Genomic DNA, 17,839 nt, shown 5'->3' with positions numbered 1-17,839 from the left:
TATATATCAATCAAGTTCAAATACTGCAAAATGCATGTATCATTGCAAAAGCCCTCTGATTATAAAAGCTATATATTGCAGAGCAGTTCAATATGTACAAAAAGAAGTTAGACAAAACAGTACAGTCCAGGTAAATCATTGCTGTATCAAGAATGGTGCATACACATAATTCAAATACTTTGCTATAAAGACAGATGTAAAAGATAAGTCACAACCAGTGTTTATCATATCAGCTAAACAGGTAGGTAAACAATAAATATTGTATATATACTATATAGATATAAAGATGACATACATGTACCATTATTTACAGTGCAGATGTAGGTTAATACAAAAAATAAATAACATTTATAAAGCTTTTATTTCTCAGTTTCGCTTATTATACAATATTTCCTGGTATGCCTCCGTGACATTGAGAATGAATATGTGTTCTTGACTTCAACTTAATACCTCTGCACCAAGCAATTTAAGCACCCTCAATAGTCCAGGGGTGTTGAGATGGCTTAAGTAAAGGGGTTTGGTCATTCATTAGAAATTACAGCCTATCAGCCTTATTACCCGATATTAACTGAGAATTTCGTAGTTTTTGAAACTTTGTGTTATTCTTATTTAAGGTCTTTCATGGGTAACGAGCAAAGACATGGACAAGCACAACTTCATTGCTGCAATTACTAGTATACATTGGGGCATTAATACAGAAATTTTAAAGACTTTTTACCGAGCAGTTCTCAAATTATGTTACTATAAACATGTGAACCCACTTCAGCTCAAACACAGCAAAGGTTTTTCAAGAATTCTGGTAATATTTCTTATTATTTTTGCTAACTTGATCACTAATTCATGTTAAAAAATGCTTAACATCATGGAAGAGACAAATAATAAAACTTATGTATGTAACAGAGCACATGATTAATTAAATTTAAATCACTGCCTCCGTTAGGGATCGAACCCGGGACCTCTGGCTTACTAGTCTTACGCTCAACCGATCGAGCTAAAGAGAAGATCTCTCTAGCCGAGCGGTATATTGCGGCTAGTATTTACCAGGGTTACATACTCCCCCTCCAGGAAAGAACTCGTCCTCGAGTTTCCAGGGGTTACAGCGATGCTTTCGCAAGCAGCGATGAGTATCATTCCCGAGTCCCTACATGGGCGCCAATGTAACAGAGCACATGATTAATTAAATTTAAATCACTGCCTCCGTTAGGGATCGAACCCGGGACCTCTGGCTTACTAGTCTTACGCTCAACCGATCGAGCTAAAGAGAAGATCTCTCTAGCCGAGCGGTATATTGCGGCTAGTATTTACCAGGGTTACATGTATATCAAAGCAAGTTTTATTGTTATATTTTACATTTTTCATATTACTACTGCTCCGAAATCAAATTTTGAGCATTCACTATTTATTTTTGAACAGTTTATAAATGTGTAAAGTATGAGGGGCACTCATATTTGTCTTATTAGATTTTTTGCTATAAGCATAGTACTCATTTTAAACCAAAAAATATAATTTTTTACCGATTATTTTTCCTTCTATAGGTTATAACTTACCACTACCCCCCTTAAAATCAAAAATACGGCAAAAGTCCATTTTTCAATATTTCTCTAAAATAATAAATCTATAATAGAATTATTGCATGGAATTATCTAAGAGATTAATATTTATGAAAAATACACAAAAATAAAGATATGTGTGTATATTTGTAAAGAAAAAACATGACAAAAATTTTAGTTTTTCTTTATTATTTTTCAATTCCGGAACTTTTGGTCCGGATTCCGCCTTCATTATTAGTTGCCAAATTGTACTTCCAGCAAGCATAAACAAAGATCGTTTTCACATGTTAAAACATTTTGCTGCCGTCTTATAAGAACATTTAGGCATAGATTGCAGTAAGTTAACTCTGTGCATCACTATTCCATACTTCAGATGCAGTTTCTATTATTTTTATCAGCATAAATGTCCTTAAAATATCTTTGAACTGAATGTGCCTCTGGCGACCTAGTTTCCTCGGCTTTTGAATTTTCATTTCAGACACGAAAATAAAGTAGTTTCAATAGCTAATTGTTACGTTTTTAATATATTTAAATATATCCAATTCCACTACAATAATTCTTCTGAATCACATATAACACGGGATTCTGGAAATCCAACATGAAAGTTAAGATAGAGACAATATTTATTTCAATTGCCCAGGGCAAGTACACCAACATTTTCACTTGGCCGAACTCAAAAAACTACTTGTCCCGGGCGTCGGGCAAGTGGATTTTTACACCCGAGTCCACGATTACATCGTTCTTTTTCTTTCTGCTGCGTTTTGGTTTGGCTGATGCAAAGCGACCGCGTCCGTCTCGACGGTACGCCATCTTTGATTTACTTTCGATTTCGGGAGAGTTCCACAAAGAACGACAACTCAAACGGGGATTCCCCCAAATCCGAACAGTGACGGAAATATCCGATCAGTTACGATTCCGTTACCCATGAAAGACCTTAAAGCCTCAAAACTATATTGACAAACATTAACATTTTCGTCTATTTTTTTTCCTTATTAAGTTCCTGAACCTGTATTTTCTGTCCACTCAGCCTACAGCAGGGAGCATGGTGTACCACTTTAAATTTAATGACATATAGCTATGCCATGTCTATACATTGTAGTATGTATAATAGAATAATAGAAATATTTATATGTAATAGGCATATCATTGGCTAAACTCAAACCCTGAAAGGCCAAAACTGCAGAGAGGCTTGGTCAATGAAGTGATAATAAAGAAAAAAAATGTTTAAGAAGAGAAAAGATAAGATAAGATTGTCACCTCTTTTGATCATGTGATTTGGCAGCAGGTATATGCCTTAATGTTCTTTAATTTATGGTACATCTTGCATTAATTGTAATTTCGAACTGTCAGCAAATTTGACACCTAGCTGTGATAGCTCAAGGTCACCACATAGTACAGGTTCAAGGCCCCATTGAAGAAGCCATATTTTATAATTAAAAAGTCACTCAGTGGCATTTATTACACATTTATGATACTCAAATGTTTTCTCTGCACCCCTGGAAAATGTCATGGCAAAACTTTACCAAATTCAAGAAAATTCACAGGCTGCAGATAAGCATAGCAATGTAAATAATTGTAAGAGATGTCTTGATTAAGAGTAATGATGAGAAATAGATTATCGGGTATAGATTGATGGATTATGTGCGACAATATGTCTTACCAGGTACAGTATAATGCATAGGCAAAAATCATGTGTCTTAAACAGACAAGAAAACAAATACAGTCTCATCCCCATCTCTTAACTAACTATACATGTTGTTGGAAATAAAACAAAAAAATCAAGCAAGCAAATTATAATTTATTTCTAGTTCGAATAAAAGGGCTTCACACCCAATCATATATTGCTTATTTATTATTTATTTGAAACAACTTAAATTTGTTGAATAGCATTATTAACATCAAGATGAAGAAGTCCAAAAAATTGTGTATCCAAGCATTAAATATTGCAAAATGTTTTGGAATTGACATTTTTACAGAGACCTAATCTATTTTTGAGTTTGGATGATTGACAGAATCCAATAACTGCAGGATTCATGAAAACACATTTTCATTCCAGATGGAAAATTACTATACATTGTATGCTATTGCAATTATGAACAATGATTCTAATTTTTATCATGCTGGAATAGACTTTACAGTATTTAATTATGAGTAATTAATGTGCACTCTATAAGGATTTACCAATTCATAACATATTTGTAGATAATAATTGAACATTATGACTTGATGAACCAGTATGAGTAATGTATAATGAAATAAATATCCTATCTTTACAACAAATACAAAATATAGTTCAACTACATCATATGTGAACCGAAAGAAACCACAAAATTAACTGTGAAAGGAAATATAACGAAAACGAAAGTGAGGGGTTGTGATGTCACAACTCGTAGGTGATCGCAATATGGCAGGCGTAAACGCCTCCATAAAAATGTGTTTTATAAACTACTTTTAGTAACCATATTCAAAACACACCAATTGGTTTTATCCATTAATTTACATATCAACAAACGTTGGCAGGATAGAAGGAGCCAGAAAGTAATATGAACATAAAATTTTTGACATATTTACATCAGCTGATAGTTTTTATTATGCAATTAAGTCCAATTGATTTAGATTGTTTCCTGATAAGTAGATGGAAGAACCAGCTCCACCATTTTGTACTTTGTACAGGTTTTGTCTTGGCATCATTTCCACCTTGGTTCTGAGGAGGACTTCTGTAGTCTGAAATAATTAGGCTAGTAAACAGTACTTAACTAATACCAACTGATATCAGCATCCAGTCCACATGGACATTCTAAACACAGTGACACAGTCCATATAAATTACATGTAGACCATGGGCTGGGAACTTGTACCAAGTCCATGTGATTGAGACAGTATTGTCTTCATCTTCCATGACTACAACTTATGACAAGACCAGTTAATAACTTCAGGACTCTAATAATAACATGTTAGCTTAAAAAAGATAGATTTGTAAGTGACTTGCATAATTAAATATGATATATCAAATGGCCTAATTAACAAAAATACCTGTATTGGAAAAGCAAAGAGGAAATAAAATATGATTAGCAGTGTTTCTTTCAGAAACTACATGACAGGGTTATAAATAGTATTCTTTTCCCTGTAGAGTACCCTGAGATTCCATGATAAGGGGTTCGTTGTGGTCTGTTGGATCAGTTTTTAAACCAGTCTCGTGTACTTCACCAGTATTTGTTAGATGATCCTCATCACTGTCTTCTGAAATAGAAAAATTTCTAGACCTAGTGTTGGTCACATAATGTTTTGCCAGTAATGAAGCTTTTGGTGTGTGATTTGTTCTTAGATTTCCATGCATATTCTTTACATCTCCATTCATAAGAAACTCTGAATTGCTGACTGAATCAAGCACACTAACCATTGACTTCAGGTTTGGTAAAAACTGCAATATATGTTTTAGTATATTCACTTTTTCTTCAAGCTCTTTAATTTCTAAATCTTTTTCTTCCGCTAATTGTTTCTGGACTTCCAACAATTTGTCCTTTTCCTTAGAATCACGTTCTTCTTCATATAACCTGATCTGGATTGCCTTGATTTCTTCCTCTTTCCCAGCTTTCAACTGCTGGAACTGTTGCTGGTACATTAAGTCCCTGTCAATTAGTGTCTGGTTCTGGTGCTGTATTGTATTTTCTAGTGAAGCTATACGTTGGTGCATGGCATGCAGGTGCTTGTTTGCTTCCTGAATGTTTGTTCTGCTTAACATATTTACAGCACAATCCTAGAACTGTCGAAAAGTTTTACAAAAAAAGTACTTGTTTCTTATCCTTCAGCTTTCGCTCATTCTAACATCACACCTGTGAATGTAATTAAACAATTATCAAAATTTGTTCACAAAATCTTATAAATATCAGTATTGAAGTCACAATCGGTTCAAAATTACACAAATGAGGTTTAACTATGTATTGCAGCCTACAAATACAAATCGTCCACAACATTAGGGCAGTAAATATACGACGCTACTGCTGACTTGGTTTGTTGGTACCGTATGCCACAGGCGTTTAAAGTTCTGATTGTAAACTGAGATATAATATACCATATAAAAAATAAGGGTATTTACCGTATGCAAGCCTAAACTGCTGTAGACTCAGTGAACCAAATCTGACAACTGACAGGCGAAATCAATCGTTTGGAAAATCTTAATTACCATCTTTTGGGTTGTGACAGTTATATCAAACATGCCACATTCACTAAACAGTCAATTGCAGCACATACATTATGTATAATATACTGACCACCAAACTCATTGACAACGTTTTCATCTGCAGTCTGTTAAAACCGGATTCGTGTCAAAGAAATCCCGGAAGTTGATATTGTAGTGCCGTGCATGCGTATTCAAGTTGACATGATTGACCAATCAATGTTCGTGTTCCTCTGAGCGGGCTCTCCTTCCACCAACCAAACTAATCATAACATTTACCATCATTGGCGCCATTTACAGCAGCTAGTCAATGTAAAGAATATACAGTAGGAACCATGGCTAAAGTTAACATATTAGATGTTGTTGTTCTAGATAACCCGTCGCCTTTTCTTAATCCATTTCAGTTTGAAATTACCTTTGAATGTTTGGAGGACTTAACAGAAGGTATGTAGTCTACTCACTAAGCGGTATTGCTTATCAAAACAATGCCAGTAGACGATTGAGTGAAATGTGTATTCCATGTGTTAAATACCGGGAAACCCGCCTGTTTGCAGAAACGGACACCTGTATCAGTACTGTTGTTTCAAAACAGGAAACGGGTACCACTACGTATTTAGATATAGAGATAATATTGTGTCAGTAATTTTTTCTCAATGTTGTACACTAAACAAGTTTTTGTGATGTTTTGTTGATGTCTAAAAATAGATGTAACCACCCCCCCCCCCCCCCCCTCAACAGTAGCTCTATAAGCATTAAAAATAGATTTTATGCTGACAATGACATCAAAGTTTGACAACAGTATCCATAAGACTATAATAATATTCATTCAGGTAAAGCATACCGTACGATAGTATCGCATATATTTTATACAATATTTACATCATTTTCATAGATTCTAGATAAAATTGATGAATAATTAATAAATAGTATCACAAATATTGTTGAATTATTACATTTGATAAAGTATCACGTTATATATTGCACATTGTTGTGTATATTTTCCTGTGTTCTAAGGAAAATTGGATGCAAATCATTGTTATTATGAGTAGTTAACCAATTTTATAAACTGTGCAGTATAAATTAATTTCTGCTTTCCTTCATCAACTTCTTCTCAAACCCAAAGGCCTAGAATCATGATGTTTGATTTGTAGCTGTATAGGTTCCTGGAATTGAGAATAGGAGTCAGACAAAATTTGAGCCATGGCCAATATTCATGCTTGCAATTGGTGCAGCGAGCTGATCATGAATCACTCTCACTGTCATGATACTCCTATCAGTGATTTTTTCATCCCTTTTTTACAGGGGCCTGTACCTTTTCAATTGGGAAAATACAGCGGCATTTTTCCCCAATTGGGAAAATTTGCTGTTGTTTTTAAAGGAAAAAAAAAAGTCAATAACACATCCAAATATTTATTTATCTGTTAAACTTTCAACATGCATCTGGCCTAATGATTCTTAATAGCTATCTAAAGGGCCATTTTCCTTGTTTTTTTGCCCCTTGAACATATCCACCAAAGAGTCCAGGCCAGTGGTCATGTTTTTTCAATTTTCTTGAAGGATGTGTCCCAAGGTTTACACCCTTTGTAACAAATGGCATACAACTCGAATGTGCACCAAAAAATAAACAATTCTCAAACAATTCTCAGTACTTGCACATGTAGCCACATGTCACACTACTGTGCTAAAGCCAAGAGAAGGCAGATCCATATTTGGCAGCATTAAATGTTCGTCTATCGACGCTGCTTATCTTTTTTCCCCGATAAAGTTAATACCAGGTCTTCGTCGCGGGTTACATGTACATTGACGTTTGCTACGGGTAAACATTCCCTCTGGACGGTTGATAAAACAGATTCAATGTTGGATGATGATTCATTGGTTGACGGGTTGTTTGGTATATCGCCGTCGGAAGACTTTTTGAAGAAGTCACTCACTTTCGTAAGGCCTTTCCTATCTTTTTTTTGTCCGTCTTTTGACATAATACTTCGAGTTGTGCCACTCTTGTTTACATAATCTTAAACTTTCAAGCGCTTGTCATAGCATATGTGAGGACACGTGTGCAATTAAAACACTCGATTGACACAGACTTTCGCGGTGCGCTCAATTTGAAACATTGAAGAAAACGACATCAATTCAGACACGGAAACAGAAAGCACAGGAATTTGCGATATCGAACGCAACCAACATAGAACGAGAACACCGGCGTTGAAAATATCTTGTGAAATACATTTCAGTCCACGCGAAATGTATTTTTTTTTTTACATGACATTCGGTCTGGTAAAAGCTGAAGTATTACCAGACCGAACCAATCTTTACCAGACATTTTGGTCGGGTAAAATAAAAATATTACCAGACCAAATTATTTCACTTGATAAGCTATATTTTTACACTAAAATGAATAAAATGAAGACATGATATGCCATAGAATCAATTTTACTCAAGTTAACAAGCTCTCGAAATCATCATGATCTTGTTCCAGTTATCATCTTCTGTTTGAAAATCTTCTCAAAAATCATCAAGGTCCCTGTCATCATCTTTGCCAAAAACACTATTTAACTGGGCAATTAAGTCCTCATCAATGTCACCAATTTCCTCCAAACTATCACCGACAGTCTGCTCCAAACTATCACCGACAGTCTGCTCCAAAACACCACCGACAGTCTCCTCCAAAACACCACTGACAGTCTCCTCCAAAACACCACTGACAGTCTCCTCCAAAACACCACTGACAGTCTCCTAGGTGGGTCACAGCAACAGGTTTTACGTGCGGTGGTGATAAGAGGTTACATGACAGCCTGTCAAAAGTTTCCTGTCGTGTAAACCTCTAATATTATTGGAGTAACTGTCATGACAGTGTACATGTATACCTGACGTGTATATTTGAAATATCAACCACGAGAATTCCCCGGCTAATGTCTGCAGGAATTTGAACATATTTTTGGCAGCTATCAATAAGACTTCCAGGTTCAACAAATAAAAATATGTAATGTTCGAATCATAAATGTCAAAAACCAAGATATGAACTTTCAAAGTCTTATATTATAGGACTGGTGTTGCAATATATACGTATCACATAAAATGTAAAATATGTTGTTTTTGTAAGAATTGGCACAAATGAACATGTGAAAAACTGAAATTCAATGTGATAACAGGAGGTCTTGCATGTCAGATCAATGATCATTTTGGCAAATATGACTGCATTATAAGTTTTTAAAATGTGTTTTGGACACCCCTGTGAATAGAATTCCATTCAAATGTTTGAATTCAGTTTAAATATTTCTCTTTGCTGAAGGGTAATTGGCAAGTTATATATGTAATTACTAGCCCAATTAAGCTGAAGATTTGGTAGATGTCTGGCTTGTGGATTTTTACGTCCCCTAGTTATAGACATTTTCTAGTTGCCTTACAACCCTTAATTACAGACCTTTTCTAAGATGATTGCCTTTTATTTTAAACATCTCCAGGGGTCAACATTAACTTTTTTCTGCACTTGCCCTTTTGGACAAGTAATATTTATATTCACTTGTCCGAATGGAATTATCACTTGTCCCACTTGAAAACTTTCAATTAAGTTTAATGATGTTTTTCAATGTCTGTGTGTCATGCAGTAAAACGATAACATTGCAATGACAACTATATTACTGATATTTATTGGTGTTTTGTCCAAGTTACATAATGAAGAAGAAAATAAATGCTACTGACTGCCTATTTTCGATTTACAGAAACTAAAGTAGTAGAATAGAAATAAACTGACTAAAACATGAACATAATTGTAGAAATGCAATAGTGCATAAATATCTGAAATACTATATTTGCTAAATCTTGCAATAAATAGCGAGCCTGCATCTGTCGCCACTTTAGTCCTTCAAATTAACTTGCAATTTCCTTGTACGTTTTTATTCATATTCCTTTTTTTCCAATATGCATATTCAATTCAAAGACACCAATGGGGCTGATTCGGAATATTTTTGAAAAACATGGAAAGTTCAGTTATCATCTGCATAGTGTTCCGAATTTTCGTTTCTTTTTTATCATCTGTATAAGGTGAAGTCTTGTGAATGTTGATTTTAGAATATAAATAAACAACACGAAGACAATATTTGTTACTTGTCCCGTCGGACAAGTGTTTTGATACATTCACTTGTCCGACAGCAATTTAGTCTGGTACCAGACAAGCGGACAAGCCTTAATGTCGACCCCTGATCTCAAACAGGAACAAGAGTATGCAAGTATAAATGTGTTGTTTTTTGTGAGGGGATTTGTGTTACATTGTTTATTGTATATATACTAATTCTTGTAGCTATTTCATGTTTACATTTTGATATTTCAGATTTAGAATGGAAAATAATTTATGTTGGTGCCGCAGAAAGTGAAGAGTATGATCAAACACTTGATTCTGTTCTTGTTGGTCCAATACCAGGAGGGAGACACATGTTCGTCTTCCAGGTACAATATTTTTCAACCTCTTGTTTGTTAATTTTTTGTTTCATGTTTTCCTTTGAAATTAATTATTCTTATGCTTTCCTGTATACTGGACAAAATAGAGAAAAATATTTTGACTTCTCGGAATATAATTTTCACTATCATGTTTGCAAAGTGTGCATGTCTTTTTGCAGTGATTGTCAACCTAATTTAAATTTCCTAGCAGGCTGTATATATGTTTGCATAGATTGAGAAAATGTCAATGTTTCATGTATATGAGATGCAAGTTGTGCATTAAACATTTTGTGACTAATTCTTGACAAAATGGCATATATCTATTGTCAAGAAATGTTATAACTTATTTTTTTTATGATGTTGCACTAGCTTTTACTTCTTCAATCTGATTAAAATACAATGTGTATTATAGTATTGATGATCTGTATTTTTAGCCCACCATCATCAGATGGTGGGCTATTCAAATCGCCCTGCGTCCGTGGTCCGTCGTCCGTCCGTCCCTCCGTCCGTAAACAATTCTTGTTATCGCTATTTCTCAGAAAGTACTGAAGGGATCTTTCTCAAATTTCATATTTAGGTTCCCCTTGGTGCCTAGTTATGCATATTGCATTTTGAGACCAATCTGAAAACAACATGGCCGACAGGCAGCCATCTTGGATTTTGACAATTGAAGTTTGTTATCGCTATTTCTCAGAAACTAATGAGGGGATCTTTCTGAAATTTCATATGTAGGTTCCCCTTGGTGCCTAGTTATGCATATTGCATTTTGAGACCAATCTGAAAACAACATGGCCGACAGGCAGCCATCTTGGATTTTGACAATTGAAGTTTGTTATCGCTATTTCTCATAAACTAATAAGGGGATCTTTCTGAAATTTCATATGTAGGTCCGCCTCAGTGCCTAGTTATGCATATTGTATTTTGAGACTAATCGGAAAACAACATGGCCGACAGGCAGCCATCTTGGATTTTGACAATTGAAGTTTGTTATCGCTATTTCTGAGAAAGCACTGAAGGGATCTTTCTGAAATTTCATATAAAGGTTCCTCTTGGTGCCTAGTTATGCATATTGCATTTTGAGACCAATTGGAAAACAACATGGCCGACAGGCAGCCATCTTGGATTTTGACAATTGAAGTTTGTTATCGCTATTTCTCAGAAACTAATGAAGGGATCTTTCTGAAATTTCATATGTAGGTTCCTCTCAGTGCTAGTTATGCACATTGAATTTTGAGACTAATCGGTAACAACATGGCCGACAGGCAGCCATCTTGGATTTTGACAATTGAAGTTTGTTATCGCTATTTCTCAGAAACTTATGAAGGGATCTTTCTGAAATTTCATATAAAGGTTCCTCTTGGTGCCTAGTTATGCGTATTGCATTTTGAGACCAATTGGAAAACAATATGGCCGACAGGCAGCCATCTTGGATTTTGACAATTGAAGTTTGTTATAGCTATTTCTCAGAAACTTATGAAGGGATCTATCTGAAATTTCAATTGTAGGTTTCCCTCGGTGCCTAGTTATGCATATTGCATTTTGAGACTATTCGGAAAACAACATGGCCGACAGGCAGTCATCTTGGATTTTGACAATTGAAGTTTGTTATCGCTATTTCTCAGAAAGTACTGAAGGGATCTTTCTCAAATTTCATATGTAGGTTTCCCTCAGTGTGTAGTTATGCATATTGCATTTTGAGACCAATCGAAAAACAACATGGCCGACAGGCAGCCATCTTGGATTTTGACAATTGAATATTGTTATCGCTATTTATCAGAAATTGCTGAAAGGATCTTTCTGAATTTCATTTGTAGGTTGCTCTCTGTGTCTAGTTATGCATATTGGATTTTGAGACCAGTCAGAAAACAACCTGGCTGACAGGCAGCCATCTTGTATTTTGAAAATTGAAGTTTGTTATCGCTATTGTACAGAAGGTACTGAAGGGATTTTTCTCAAATGTAGGTTCCCCTTGGTCCCTGGTATTGCATTTTGGGACCAATCGGAAAACAACATGGCCGACAGACAGCCATTATTGCTAAATCTTAAATTTTATATATAGGTTGCCCTTGTTTGAAAAGTACTAGAGGGCTGTTTCTGAATTTACACAGATTAGTAAGACTTAGAGGAAGGGAAAAGTAGAGAAAAGATCAATCTGACATGGAACCTATAAAGATCATTCAATGGTGGGCGCCAAGATCCCTCTGGGATCTCTTGTATATAAATGAGGCTGGTCTGACCCCTGGGGCCAGAGGGGCGGGGCCCCAAAAAGAGAACTTAGGTGAATATTGCTATAAAATCCTACTCCTCCTCTACCCTTGGGTGGATTACAACTAAATTTGGTGTGAAACATCATTGGGGGAGGGCGGTAATATTTTTAGCCCACCATCATCAGATGGTGGGCTATTCAAATCGCCCTGCGTCCGTGGTCCGTCGTCCCTCCGTCCCTCCGTCCCTCCGTCCAGCCGTCCCTCCGTCCATTTTGAGACCAATTGGAAAACAAAATGGCCGACAAGCAGCCATCTTGGATTTTGACAATTGAAGTTTGTTATCGCTATTTCTGAGAAAGTACTGAAGGGATCTTTCTCAAATTTCATATGAAGGTTCCCCTTGGTGCCTAGTTATGCATGTTGCGTTTTTAGACCAATCGGATAACAACATGGCCGACAGGCAGCCATCTTGGATTTTGACAATTGAAGTTTGTTATCGCTATTTTTGAGAAAGTACTGAAGGGATCTTTCTCAAATTTCATATGTAGGTTCCCCTTGGTGCCTAGTTATGCATATTGCGATTTGAGACCAATCGGAAAACAAAATGGCCGACAGGCAGCCATCTTGGATTTTGACAATTGAAGTTTGTTATCGCTATTTCTGAGAAAGTACTGAAGGGATCTTTCTCAAATTTCATATGTAGGTTCCCCTTGGTGCCTAGTTATGCATATTGCATTTTGAGACCAATCGGAAAACAAAATGGCCGACAGGCAGCCATCTTGGATTTTGACAATTGAAGTTTGTTATCGCTATTTCTGAGAAAGTACTGAATGGATCTTTCTCAAATTTCATATGAAGGTTCCCCTTGGTGGCTAGTTATGCATATTGCGTTTTGAGACCAATCGGATAACAAAATGGCCGACAGGCAGCCATCTTGGATTTTGACAATTGAAGTTTGTTATCGCTATTTCTGAGAAAGTACTGAATGGATCTTTCTCAATTTTCATATGAAGGTTCCCCTTGGTGGCTAGTTATGCATATTGCGTTTTGAGACCAATCGGATAACAACATGGCCGACAGGCAGCCATCTTGGATTTTGACAATTGAAGTTTGTTATCTCTATTTTTGAGAAAGTACTGAATGGATCTTTCTCAAATTTCATATGTAGGTTCCCCTTGGTGCCTAGTTATGCATATTGCGATTTGAGACCAATCGGAAAACAAAATGGCCGACAGGCAGCCATCTTGGATTTTGACAATTGATGTTTGTTATCACTATTTCTGAGAAAGTACTGAAGGGATCTTTCTCAAATTTCATATGTAGGTTCCCCTTGGTGCCTAGTTATGCATATTGCGTTTTGAGACCAATCGGATAACAACATGGCCGACAGGCAGCCATCTTGGATTTTGACAATTGAAGTTTGTTATCGCTATTTCTGAGAATGTACTGAAGGGATCTTTCTGAAATTTCATATGTAGATTTCCCTTGGTGCCTAGTTATGCATATTGCGATTTGAGACCAATCAGAAAACAACATTGCCGACAGGCAGCCATCTTGGATTTTGACAATTGAAGTTTGTTATCACTATTTCTGAGAAAGTACTGAATGGATCTTTCTGAAATTTCATATGTAAGTTTCCCTTGGTGCCTAGTTATGCATATTGCGTTTTGAAACCAATCTGAAAACAACATGGCCGACAGGCAGCCATCTTGGATTTTGACAATTGAAGTTTATTATCGCTATTTCTGAGAAAGTACTGAAGGGATCTTTCTCAAATTTCATATGGAGGTTCCCCTTAATGCCTCGTTATGCTTATTGCATTTTGAGATCAATTGGAAAACAATATGGCCGACAGACCGCCATCTTGGATTTTGACAATTGAAGTTTGTTATCTCTATTTCTCAAAGTACTGAATGGATCTTTCTCAAATTTCATAAGTAGGTTCCCCTTGGTCACTTGCATTGCATTTTTGGACCAGTCTGTCCGGAAAACAACCTGGCAAACAAACAGCCATTATCGTTAAATCTCAAATTTCTTATATAGCTAGGATTCCCTTGTTTGAAAAGTACTGGAGGGATGTCTAAATTTGCACAGATTAGTAAAATGAAGGTAAAAGTAGAGAAAAGATCAATCTGACATGGAACCTATGAAGATCATTCAATGGTGGGCGCCAAGATCCCTCTGGGATCTCTTGTAATCAGATTGTAATCACTTCTTTGATCATATATTTATTTTTGCACTTTGTTACCAACAAACATCAGTTTATTCTGATATTATATCTACCAATATACTGTCATTGTTTATACTAGATCCAATGCATATAGATGTGGTAAATGACAGAGAGAGAGAGAGCTGTTTACTTATGAATTGTGGTTTATATTATATTTTATATTTCAGGCAGGACCTCCCAACACAGATAAGATCCCTGTTGCTGATGCTGTTGGTGTTACAGTTGTGTTATTGACTTGTTCTTATAGAAATCGGGAATTCATCCGAGTAGGTTATTATGTTAACAATGAATATAAAGATCAGGAATTGAGAGAGGAGCCACCATCTGTCCCACAATATGACAAGGTATGCCATACTATATTGTCAAGCTATACCTGTCTATTTTTAGAAACATTTTTTCATGTGCTACTTTCTATAGTATATGATTATATATTCCATTATAAAATATATAAATTGTAAAACATGCTGAATTTTCAGTTCTAAAAAGGATAACTTTGGTGACTGTACTCGGTCTATATACAAATTACAAGTGCTGTATGTGCCCAATATCCTTTGGAATGATATTTTGATTTGTTTTGAATTCCAACCATTTAGGGTAGACTTAATGCGGTGTATTGTTTGAGGGAAAATTTATCTTAATTAAGTACCCTTTTAAATAATATATGCTAAAATGAATGACTAAAGAGATATACCTGAACTCTTTACAGCTGGAGAGGAGTTTATTAGCAACCAATCCACGAGTGACTCGGTTTAAAATTGACTGGGATGACAATGGCGAAACGCCTGCTGACGAAAATGTACCACCTGCAACAAACACTGAATCAGAATCTAACCAGATGTGTGTAGAAAGTAAAGACGGCATAATGAACAAACCTGTGGCAGCAGTTATGAATAACAATAGCTCAAGTCTAGGGACAAGTGACAATATAAAAATGGAAATGTGATCAACATTCCTTCATCTCATTTATTGTTGTGTCAAATGCCTACATCTAATACCAAAACCTTTGTGGACACCACCAAACCATCACCTTATAAACATTTAAAAGCAGTTCATGATCAGCTACTAATTGAACGCAGTCTTTTTGGTGGTTTAAGTGAGGTTTAGTTCTCATTTAAGTTTTGGTTTCAATGAAGGCAATTTCCTGTTTTGTACCAGTGAGTATTTGCAGCCATGTGCCATTTATGGACAAATTCTGAGTTAAACAACCAAACTAGTAAAGTTAACTTGTTCATCAAAGAAGAAAAAAATTGCATGGAAAAGGGACAAGTATGCAAGATAACATTTAAAATATAATCTGTTGATCATTGCATCTTAATATAACTGCACTGCAGATTGGCATTTCCCCAGAAAACTTTTCTATTATTAATATATTTTGAAAAGCCTCGATTCCTAGTCCTAAACCATAATGAAATGCCCCAGTTCATAGCTAGTTATAATTATGTCAAAAGAATTGACATCTTTTGTGAATCTATTTGCACTGTTTATTACATAGTAATATAGGTAAAATGCATATGCAACACAAAAACCACCAGCTGTTTACAGAAAATATAGTATTGCAGCTCTATGTTATTGAATGAGATAATAACTTGCTGTGTCAATTTATATTTATAAAAAGTATTAATGCAGACTCAGTGTTAGTGTTTGTTCATTGGTACTGTAATATACATCTATGTATGTATGTGTAAATTATACTGTAGTCAAATAAATCAAGACTCGGTGAGTGATGTTCAATATTCAGTGCTATTTAGTGAAACAGAAATAATCCCAGTTGCATATATAGCTGCTGCTGTCGGTGCTAACACCTAACACTAATATGCAGTACTTATGGAAGATGACTGCTATGGATGATGGTTTACATACAGGTATAAAACATTTTGTTTGCTAAAACATTGAATTTAAGATTGGAGGTTGATATATATCTGGCACTTGGAATGACTTCTGCTGAATATATTTCCCATTCCAACTCTCAATATCATTGCAGCAACAAACAGCAATATACCAAAATGGAAAATGTTTAAATCATATCTCGATTTGCACTCTTTATTTTGTAAACTACTCTCTCCTACATAGGCAAAGTGTTGTTTCAAAACAGGAGTCCAGATTAAGAGAAGATTTTAATCGGATTCAAATATAGTTTTCCTATTGTATTTGCAATTGTTTTCATTTCATACTTATTTTTGTATCTTAATTCTTGTCTTATTCACAACATAAAGACAATAAGAAATTTTGTTTGATTAATATCTTATGGTATACAAATCTGATTTGTGTGTGAAATGCATGTCTGTTACCAAGATATAAAAAAAGGTAAACAGCTACTCCAATTGATTTAGGATTTAAACTTGATGCATAGCTGAAGCTTTGTTTCTTTTAAATGATTTTTCAAACATGCACATTAGGATAGTAATATATAATTAATTTACAAGAAAAGGTCATATTATAAATATTAAAAAGGTATGAAAATGTTGGACTGATGGCAATATTTTTAATTGGATGTTCCATTGGATTTATAAATGTAACGTTGTGTACGTGAGTATCGGTGTAAATGTAATTATGTGTTTGTTCAAAAATTCTCCAAGGCAATTTCATCAAATCACATCTTCAAAAAGATGTACTAACTTCATCTGTGTTATATACACGTGCATACTTGTATACTTTTATATGAACTAAATTGTACGTTTAAAATTTTTTATTTTTGGCAGTGGAAAAATACATTTTTGTAGAAATTCTGATTGTGTGTTGAGTCTAATTGATATATCCTGAAATGATTTTAGGCATCAGTCTGGATAGTTGTGCACAAAATTTGTTACTGTCAAGTATGGAAATGTATTACTTATTGATAATACCATTTAAATTACTATTATTTATACATGTTTAATGTACATTGTACAGGTAAAGTGTTCACATAGGTGAAACTAACAAATTGATGCTTAAAAAATACAAAATTGTATTTGATCAATATCAATAAACTGATATAAAAAGCAACTTTTGTTTTGTTAAATATCAAATTTATTTAAAACTTGTTTATATTTTTTAGAATGGCCGTAAAATTTTCTAATACAACTGCAGCAGTTTTAAGTATTAAATGTAAACCTGTCCTCAACAACTTAAAACAGTTTTGTTTACTTGGTATATGATGTATAAATTAGAGAAAAGTTTTAACTGTTTGAATGATAATAAGGAAACAGTGTGCCTACAAACTATGACTTATTGCTTACAGTTTAATACAGTGTAGTGTACACAAA

General features: G+C 35.0%; 2 protein-coding genes across 4 annotated transcripts; one reads left to right on the top strand and one right to left on the bottom strand.

Annotated features, from left to right (window-relative positions):
• Positions 1-3,330: 3,330 nt before the first annotated feature.
• LOC117325915 lies at positions 3,331-5,892 on the bottom strand. 3 transcript variants are annotated; one of them, XM_033882427.1, is made up of 3 exons: positions 5,646-5,878; positions 4,947-5,382; positions 3,331-4,789 (listed from the first exon to the last, which is right to left on the bottom strand). In XM_033882427.1, exons 2-3 carry the CDS (start codon positions 5,289-5,291, stop codon positions 4,766-4,768), a joined length of 369 nt encoding a protein of 122 aa, XP_033738318.1. In that variant the 5' UTR covers positions 5,292-5,382; positions 5,646-5,878; the 3' UTR covers positions 3,331-4,765. The 3 variants fall into 3 exon arrangements, with proteins under 3 accessions (XP_033738318.1, XP_033738317.1, XP_033738316.1); XM_033882426.1 differs by having other exon boundaries at positions 3,331-5,382; positions 5,821-5,892; XM_033882425.1 differs by having other exon boundaries at positions 3,331-5,382.
• A 95-nt stretch (positions 5,893-5,987) lies between these two features.
• LOC117325914 (histone chaperone asf1b-A-like) lies at positions 5,988-17,579 on the top strand. The gene is made up of 4 exons (XM_033882424.1): positions 5,988-6,170; positions 10,054-10,169; positions 14,765-14,941; positions 15,304-17,579. The coding sequence occupies exons 1-4, from the start codon at positions 6,062-6,064 to the stop codon at positions 15,538-15,540; spliced, it is 639 nt and encodes a 212-aa protein (XP_033738315.1). The 5' UTR covers positions 5,988-6,061; the 3' UTR covers positions 15,541-17,579.
• Positions 17,580-17,839: the final 260 nt, after the last annotated feature.

The sequence above is a fragment of the Pecten maximus genome, chromosome 4 (genome assembly GCF_902652985.1).
Source record: "Pecten maximus chromosome 4, xPecMax1.1, whole genome shotgun sequence".
NCBI classification, from domain to species: Eukaryota; Metazoa; Mollusca; class Bivalvia; order Pectinida; family Pectinidae; genus Pecten; species Pecten maximus.
The sequence above is the reverse complement of the archived record's forward strand: the minus strand, read 5'-3'. Positions and strand labels throughout refer to the sequence as shown.

What these genes read in the sequence shown, in the direction of transcription:
- LOC117325915 (XM_033882426.1), bottom strand. Translation starts at nt 5,291, where the DNA reads ATGTTAAGCAGAACAAACATTCAGGAAGCAAACAAGCACCTGCATGCC.
- LOC117325914 (XM_033882424.1), top strand. Translation starts at nt 6,062, where the DNA reads ATGGCTAAAGTTAACATATTAGATGTTGTTGTTCTAGATAACCCGTCG. An exon ending in TTTGGAGGACTTAACAGAAG is followed by an intron (nt 6,171 to 10,053) that starts GTATGTAGTCTA and finishes TTGATATTTCAG; the next exon opens with ATTTAGAATGGAAAATAATT. An exon ending in GACACATGTTCGTCTTCCAG is followed by an intron (nt 10,170 to 14,764) that starts GTACAATATTTT and finishes TTTATATTTCAG; the next exon opens with GCAGGACCTCCCAACACAGA.